Source organism: Limulus polyphemus, unplaced genomic scaffold (genome assembly GCF_000517525.1).
Source record: "Limulus polyphemus unplaced genomic scaffold, Limulus_polyphemus-2.1.2 Scaffold4190, whole genome shotgun sequence".
Taxonomy (NCBI): Eukaryota; Metazoa; Arthropoda; class Merostomata; order Xiphosura; family Limulidae; genus Limulus; species Limulus polyphemus.
In genome coordinates, this window is record NW_013669800.1 from 48,815 (window position 1) to 57,704 (window position 8,890).

Genomic DNA, 8,890 nt, shown 5'->3' on the forward strand with positions numbered 1-8,890 from the left:
ACAAACATTAACAGTTGAGTCCGAAAGATTATCAGAACAGGGAGACTGCAACACTCTGAAAATATGAAGAAACAAACATTAACAGTTGAGTCCGAAAGATTATCAGAACAGGGAGACTGCAACACTCTGAAAATATGAAGAAACAAACATTAACAGTTGAGTCCGAAAGATTATCAGAACAGGGAGACTGCAACACTCTGAAAATATGAAGAAACAAACATTAACAGTTGAGTCTGAAAGATTATCAGGCTCACTTGGGTTGTTTCCCTTTATCTAAATAACCTTAAGTATAACTAAAATACACAATTGAACACTATATTCAATACATTGGGCAAAAGATTTTATCAGGATATAATTTCAGAGATGTAAATATTAAAGTCATGAATAAATTTATCATTAAATGTTGGACAGCTACTGTGTTTTATATATTGGTAGCACTGACACAAAGGAACTACTACATGTTGGACAACTACTGTGTTTTATATATTGGTAGCACTGACACAAAGGAACTACTACATGTTGGACAGCTACTGTGTTTTATATATTGGTAGCACTGACACAAAGGAACTACTACATATTCACTGTCATACCATAATCATGTTAATAGATGTTTTAGTTCTAGCATTAATAGAAGTTGATCTTGCAGAGAGGCATCAGGACAGATAGTGTTATTTTCATTTGAAAAACTAGTGAATAAAATAACAATATTATTTTACACATGCGAAGAGAGAAAAATAGTACTAGCAGAGAAAGAGGTATTTTTATAACTAGTCAACTCATACTGTTATAGTCAACTAGTGTTGCAGTCAGTTAGGTGGCTAGTTGTTTAAGTAGTAGTTTGATAGTAAGTAAATTGTATGTCTCTATGGAGAATGGTCTTAAACAAATTCTTGTAAGACCTCCATTAAATTTCTTTAGCAGGATAAGATTTTCATTGTTCATAAGTCAAAAACCTGGTTGAAGTTTCTTGTTTATGAGAGACTTACAAGAAAATTAAAATTATTTCTTGCAACCTATACATATCTTGCCATGCATGGAGACTGACTGAGCTTCAGCAGTCTTCAAAAACCTTTGAATAAAGAATAAAAGTTTATCATTGTAACTGCTTTCTGAGATTTAAGTTTTTAACTCTTTCTATATGGATATTTTTCTGCACAACTCATAAGGTTTTAACATTCCAAATTTAATTAAACTACTTTATTATAATATACAAATAATCTTAGCATCAAATAATAGCTAATAAATCAAATTTTAATAGTATATAAGATTAAAGTTCTTAATTTCATAAGGAAATATTTTTACAAATCCTTAATTTCCTTTAGTATGAGAATTTTGACATTTGCTCTCTATGTCTTCCCTCTTCTCTCTCTATATATATATTTATTTACCACCCCACACAAAAGTACCCCTCTTCTCTAATTTACTTACCACTCCTCTCAGACAGAATTTAACATACATTACTTATAATAATTTTGTTATTAGATAGGCAAAGCATATTTTTTAATAGCAATCAATCTTATTTCATTACAGAGCCACAAACTAGAAAATCAGACCCCTCTTGCCACACTCACCTCTCATATCCTCTCTTTCACAAATTGCCAGTGGTTCTCTGTGACATTTAATACTATATTATTTATAACCAAAGTTTTAATTTATCAATTTATTTTCTGTACAGAGAATTGTCTTTTTTGCTTCGAGTACAAACTTTATTCCCACAAAAAACACATCAACAAACTCTGCTGAATTTTTAATGGTTCTTATTGCATAGTTAGAAAACCAGAAAAATTATGATAGTTATAGGATATTGTTTGCTTTCTATGTGTTATTACTTTGTGTTCTCAGGTGCATTATTTAATTAAATAAAAAATTATGTATTGCAGTAGTATCATTAGCATATAAAAGTAGGGTTAAGTTTCATCAACAGTTAACCACAAAAAGAAAAAAGATCCAGGTGAGTACTTTATTTCTTGTTAAAGGGTATAACAGTATACAGTCTTCAATTTCTATACTGCTAGAGAAGGTAATGTGAGAAATGTAGATTTAAATAAAGTAAAAAGTTTGCCTATAGAATAAGTAGTTCAGATATATAAAAAACAAGCTGAGGTACCCATCCTTTGTGTGGGTTATGAACTTAAAAAAATGTGGGGATGGGTGCTATGATAAATAACACAAACTTTCACAAAATTTATTTATAACATAACATATTATTACAGTGTTCATTATTATTTCATCAAAAGTTGTGTATAAGCTGTAAGAACTCAATAAATATGTAGTTAAAAAATGGTGTACACTGTGCAATGGTCAGGGTGACTTTATAGGAAGAGGTACCAGCCAAAGTAGTGGTGGTAGGGGTGCTTTCTGTTACCAGCTTTTAACACCCAGCTCTTAATGCCCTTCTATTGTGTTTCACATGATTAATGAATTGACAGTTATTAGCTGCAGAAGTGTCTTATGGGCCGAAGTTGAATGGTCATGGGTCATATTAGGAAGCTCATATCTCAGCAAATAGAAAAGATAGGAGGTTCTTATTTTATATTCTAGCTTGTCAGTATTGGTAATTTGAGTTACAAATTTGTACAAAACTATAGAATTTGTATTTTGACATCACAAACATCTAATTTGAACCAGTGCTGCATTCAACATACCACGAGACACGCAAAAATCAATGTTTAGGTGTGTGTTTTTAATATTTACTTTTAAATTAAGAAATTAAATAATGTATAATACTAAAATTTGAATTGTAATCTACAGTTTGATACTAAACTTAATGACATAAATTCATAAAATAGTAGTTCAATAAAATTCTGAATGCGAGTCAACAAATGCGATGATATTACCTTGACCGTGATTCGTATGGAAAGGGTCTTCGTATCCATCTGTTGGTCACTGTTGGAATAGAAAATTCAGCTGAGTTTATGTAGTATTATAGTAGTAGCAGCCTTTTTTTTAATTGCATTCCTCCATAGAGAGTGTTAGTGTACTCTCTGAGATATTTGTGTGTCTTCCCCCACACTGTATGTTATTTTATAGGAAATTTAATAGTTTTTGTTGTTGTTTTTTCAGCATTAGGACATAGCACCATCTATGAATGTAGTTAACATACATCAAATATATTAAATGCTCAGTAACAGCAATAATGGGGCTGAAGGGCATTGTGACCCCTCCTCGATCCAAGCTACCATCCCATAAAGTTTGGTTGAGATTGGCCTAGTAGTAGTTAGATAATGGACAAACAGACAGACACACAGATTTTTATGCTTTATATTTATATATTATGCTTAAAATTATTTTTAACTAGTACAATAACAAGTTCTTAACTTACTATGAGATTTATAGGTATTAATCTTTATTTATGATGTATAGTTTCTCGTTTTATTTGCTTCCCTCTCTGTGCCATTTTGAAAGAGAAAGTGTAAAAACCAAGGCTATTGCTATTGGCTGAAACTTGTGATGTTTAGAGTAAATATTCATTTATATCAATTGCTTGGTGAAAAAACTGAGCTGTATCATTAGAATTGGCGAATAAGAGAACTGTTATGCTTTTATAACAACTATTGACAGTTGTCTGAACCTGTGATAAGCAAATTCCACATATCTCACTGACCTATAATACATATTCTTAAAATTTAAAATTTCTTGTAGTATATGCTATGATAATGATAGTAAAAGCTGTAATGTTTTTTTTTATTAAATTTTAGAAAAAAATCAGTTTCTTTTATGGTTCATTGTGTGTACAAGTAAAGTAACTTAATAATTTTTTGATTTTCTAAAATTTGTATTTGAAGCTTACAAAAGTTAATATCTCTTCATCCTCCACTCGGAAAAATAAACAAGGCTTATAGCAAGGCCTAGCACATTTGATGCACGAGCGCAACATTTTATAACACCATAAGTACTCAAAATCTTTGTTTTACAGTGTATTTTCTATTTATTGTTTCATGTTTTGAGAAAAACAACTGAAATTTAAACATTTATGAGTATTTAGTAATATATATACTAGCTGAGTTACCCGGCATTGCATGGTGAAAATTTAGATTTGAAATGTACAGATCAGTATTTCTTTCAGCAAATTATTCTGTGAATAGACAAAAGCTGTGAAGTCTAACTTTACGTTGTTCCAAAATCTCTTCCTGTATTTGAGCAGCCTGTCTTACAGCTTGTGCTTGAAGTCTTTGATTGCATTCTTCTTCTGTTTCAGCTGCTCTTTGTGCTTGCATTCTTTTAGAGGCAGAAGACTTTCCATAGAAATGGCGTTTCTTGGGCAGCATAATCACCTGTATTATTAAACAATAATTTGCAGTTCACAAAGTTACTAAATCACTTATGAAACCACTTAGCACTATTTAAAGAAAACTGTTTTTGGAAATAGTGAATTGACAGCAAGGTGATCTGAGTGTCTTCCGCCATAACGCTTTCTATGTGCAAAACATGCTCATGTTTGTATGTTTATTACAGAAAATGGTGCAATAATCAGTAATTGTCAATTTTGTCATTAAATACTACACCAAATACAAAAAAAATAGCACCATTAAATTTCTTATAAAAACTGGTTATTATGAAGTTATTTTAAAATTTTTAAGTTCAACCGTTTGATTTCCTATAGCGAACAAAATAAACAAATGAACAAACTTCCTCTTTTATATATATAGATACATACATATGTAATGTATGGTAGTCAAAATATCACTGTTTTCAACTATAATACTTGTATTATATTTAGATATTTGTATTTCATAGACCAATACAGAGTTATGCCCACTGAATGTTTGTTATTCTAATTGTTTTAACTGAGGTAAAATAAAAGCAAATTAGAAACATTGGAAACTTGACAGATTAAAAACAGGTTTATACATAATGTCAGGTTATGAATATGGGCTGGGATTCTTTACGGTGGGTGTCTGTGACTTGTTGGCAATAAATTTGAACAATAAATGGACAACACACAATCCACTTGTTTTGAAATAATATATTCAACACGAGTCAAATGTGTGTACAAAAAATTCTGTATACAATAGAATATCACAGTTGTATCTAAAACAATATAATTCTCTTGTCAAAAGTCCACACAAGCCAGTTCAGTTACTTTAGAACCCAATTGACTAGATGAATTATTTTTCTCTACACTGTTTATTACTGTACAATCTGCAATAAATTCACTTGCATTTATTATTTTTGCAAATTATTATTTTTTTGAAAGTCAAAAATGTAGTATACACTTTGTTCATAAAATTGTGATAATAAAGATATTTCTTCGTATGTAAACAACATTAAAACAGTAACTCGTAAAGCTTTCAATTCATTAGTATTGACCATTATTCAGTACCTGTTTATCAAACCAAGTAATAAAAGCTTTAAATATCTCCAGATGTATGAAACATGTTTCAGTATGTCATCACAAAAGTTTAAATGTAAATCTTTGTATCATATTTTGTAAGTTAAATATACACACAGGACGTTTAATGCATTGAGAGTTATATGTATCTGGGAGTAATATGTGTTAATGGTTATGAAAACCTTACAATGACCAACCAATTTTTTATGTAATGATAAGCATATTTGTTATAGCAACCCCCTTTTATTTCTGTGGTGTATCAATTACAGAATAAGATAAAATTTATTTATTTGTTGTGTTAGTGTTCTTTTATTATGATAGGTATTTATTGACCTAAAAATGTTTTTTTTTAACACTGTCATAGGTGGTTACACTAAATCATAGTTTGACTGAAACTGTGTCGTCAAGTCAAACGCTCCAACAGCAGCTTCAGCAGTTAAAGCAAGAACTTTTGAGTTCTGAACAGGAGAAAACCAGCTTGCAGCAAAGGATGGAAGATTTGAGGTGTATTTTTAATATTGTTGTACAAACATGTAGTGTAGGTCATGCTTACTCTTTTAACATGAAGAAATACAAGCTTAACCTATTGACTGCAGTTGCTCTAAGCATGTGTGGAATTGTTGGAAGCTATACACTGTATACCGCACACTCGCATTCAATTGCAAGTCAGCAGTCAGTGGGTTAAGATATCTCTTGAACTCTGAAAGCACAATACTAAATCTATTAACTCTCTCCTTTGGGACAATTTATGGTTAGGATATTTCACTGCCGCTACTAATTAGTTTTTTTTTACTGATTGTAAACTATCTTTGAAAAAATTGCTTGCCAAATTAGGTAATATTATACATTTGTGTTGTTGCTTTAGTTTTTTCTTTATAAGTTTTTGTGGTTATAAATATAGATATTACATGGAAGACACAAAACAACAAAACAAATATATAGAAGAGCAGTTACAACAGTCAAAGAAAGAACTGAATGACGCAATTCTGAGATGTGAAGAAATGGATGAACAGCTGCGTAAAAGCAATCAGGTATTAATTATACTAGGAAACGTAACGATGTTAGTTCAGCAGTTTAAGAGATGTACAACAGGCTTGTCAAAAATAATACACAAAAGTTCTGAATTTTTACTTTCATCTTTGATTTTGTACCTCAGTTTTCTATTATAATATGATTTAGTCATGCTATTTGCAATTAGACATTTGCTGTTGGCCTGTGATGTATATTATTATCAGTGTTAATTATGGGGAGGTAATTCAAAAATCTAAGCCTTTTAGGACACTATCTGGCTTTGGTTTACTATTCTGGTCAATTTTGGTTATACTCAAATCAAAACTGTGAAACAAAATATGTATATTATAATATGATCAAGGTTTCACTGTATTGGTTTGGAAATAGTTATGTAATCAAAAGGGTAATAGTTTAATTTGTAGAAACATTGTTCAACTGAAGATTATACATGTTCATGATGATAAAGTAAACTTTCTTGTAGTGTTTTTTTATTGAGTATTTTTATTGCTTTTTCCACTGATATTCTGCTGTACGAATCAAAGTGTTTTAACTTAAAATTATGAAAAAAACTGCTAATTGTACATTGTTTCCCAAGAAATAAATTGTGTCCAAAAGTAAGACTTTAATTATTTAGCATTATCAGGTGAAACTGATTTCCTCTGAGAGTGACAAAATAGGTGTACAGGAAAGCAGAAGATTCAAACAAGATATTTATCAAAGTGTAGTTCTGAATTTTTCAGAGACTTACTGAGGTTTTGAATAGAAAATAAAGGCACTGGACACAGGGTAAAACATAATTAACAATCTTTATTATTTAGAACACAAAAACAGTGTTGGTACTTGTTTTGGATGCTGGACATTCATTTTAACTGAAACTGAGGTACTGTTCTCTCTCTCCAAACTGCACTCGATGAAGATTTCTTCCAGACTGACCAGGATTAGATCATGTACCAGACTGATTAAACTTAACATTTCTTAGTTATCTTGGTAATGTAAAACTTACCTTAAGCGACTAGTGTTATGCATGTGTCTTATCATTCCTGTTAACCCTTTAACTCAAAATTTTAGATGAATCATGATCAAAATATAGAAAATCTCACACCTTCACAGTAGCCACACCCACCATTTAACTCACGTACATGTACGTCTAGACTGAATTCTACTTATACAGCACTGGTTACCTGTTCTTAGTTCAAATTTCTTCAGGTCAATTCAGACATTACAAAAAAATAGATAATCTCACACCTTGACAATAGCCATGCCCACAATTTAACTTAGATATATTATTTCAAGCAACATGTATGTATTTGATGGCATTTTAATAACCAATAGAAAGAGTTCATTTTACACTACAACTTTCCAACTTTCAAAACTGGTACACAGCATTCCTTATCATGTACATCAAACAGTCAAAGCTTTGTTTACTGATTTCTTCCTTGCTAGTACTTGGCATTGTTTAGATAGATAATTAAATTGTAGTTAGGTTTGATTTTATATTTTGGTTAATTGTGTGTTATTTATGTTTTAAAATTCGTACATGATAGGCTTAATAACTTTTTAATATAACCCAAACTTCACCTCACTCTGCAAGATTTACATTACTAAGCGAGAGCAAAAACATTTTGCTGGAGGCTAAAGTATCTCTTCACTAGTTTTATTTTTGGAGTGAAATATTATGAGAGTTACATTATATCAGTGTAAATACATTTGGAAATATTGTGGAAGAATTCAATAAGCATAAAATAAGTTGAATAAAACTTAAATTATTTCAAATTTATAATAACCATTTTGAAATTAGGGGCAAGGGCTAGACTGTTCCAGTATGGAAATCTGGTTACCCTATTTTAAGAATGAAATTGATTTTCTCATCTTACAGTTTTTATATATATCATTTGCATAACCTCTAAAACTTCCTAAATGAATATCAAAATTTTTAAGAGTAAAAAAACACAAGATTCTTGGTAATGTGTTTTTCACACTTAATATAGTAGCACAATGTGCCTGAAAAGAAAATATCAAAATAAAGCCTTATCTGACATGCATAGGGTTTGAAAATAAATATAAGTTAACACCAGCACCATAAGATATTTTGGTTTTAATTCTTTGTGTTTGTGCTCATTGGTGATTGGCTATATTACAGAATATATGCATACTTGTTATAAGTCACTAATGAACACAAACTTCTGCTTAAGAGGGCTGTTTTCAAGCATACATATTTACTTGTATCTTAAGCAGAAATTTGTGTTCGTTAGTGACTGGCTGTTTTCAAGAATACATAATTACTTGTATCTTAAGCAGAAATTTGTGTTCATTAGTGATTGGCTGTTTTCAAGAATACATATTTACTTGATGTATCTTAAGCAGAAGTTTGTGTTCATTAGTGACTGGCTGTTTTCAAGAATACATAATTACTTGTATCTTAAGCAGAAATTTGTGTTCATTAGTGACTGGCTGTTTTCAAGAATACATAATTACTTGTATGTATCTTAAGCAGAAGTTTGTGTTCATTAGTGACTGGCTGTTTTCAAGAATACATAATTACTTGTA

At 30.5% G+C, this 8,890-nt stretch overlaps 1 protein-coding gene across 1 annotated transcript in view; it reads left to right on the top strand.

Moving 5' to 3' along the window:
* LOC106470735 (rootletin-like) overlaps positions 1 to 8,890 on the top strand; it is an 88,773-nt gene that overhangs the window by 45,707 nt on the left and 34,176 nt on the right. Inside the window, exons 11-12 of the mRNA XM_022399370.1 lie at positions 5,697 to 5,836; positions 6,234 to 6,363. Of these exons, the coding sequence (XP_022255078.1) occupies positions 5,697 to 5,836; positions 6,234 to 6,363 (270 nt within the window). The remainder of the gene's footprint in view (positions 1 to 5,696; positions 5,837 to 6,233; positions 6,364 to 8,890) is intronic.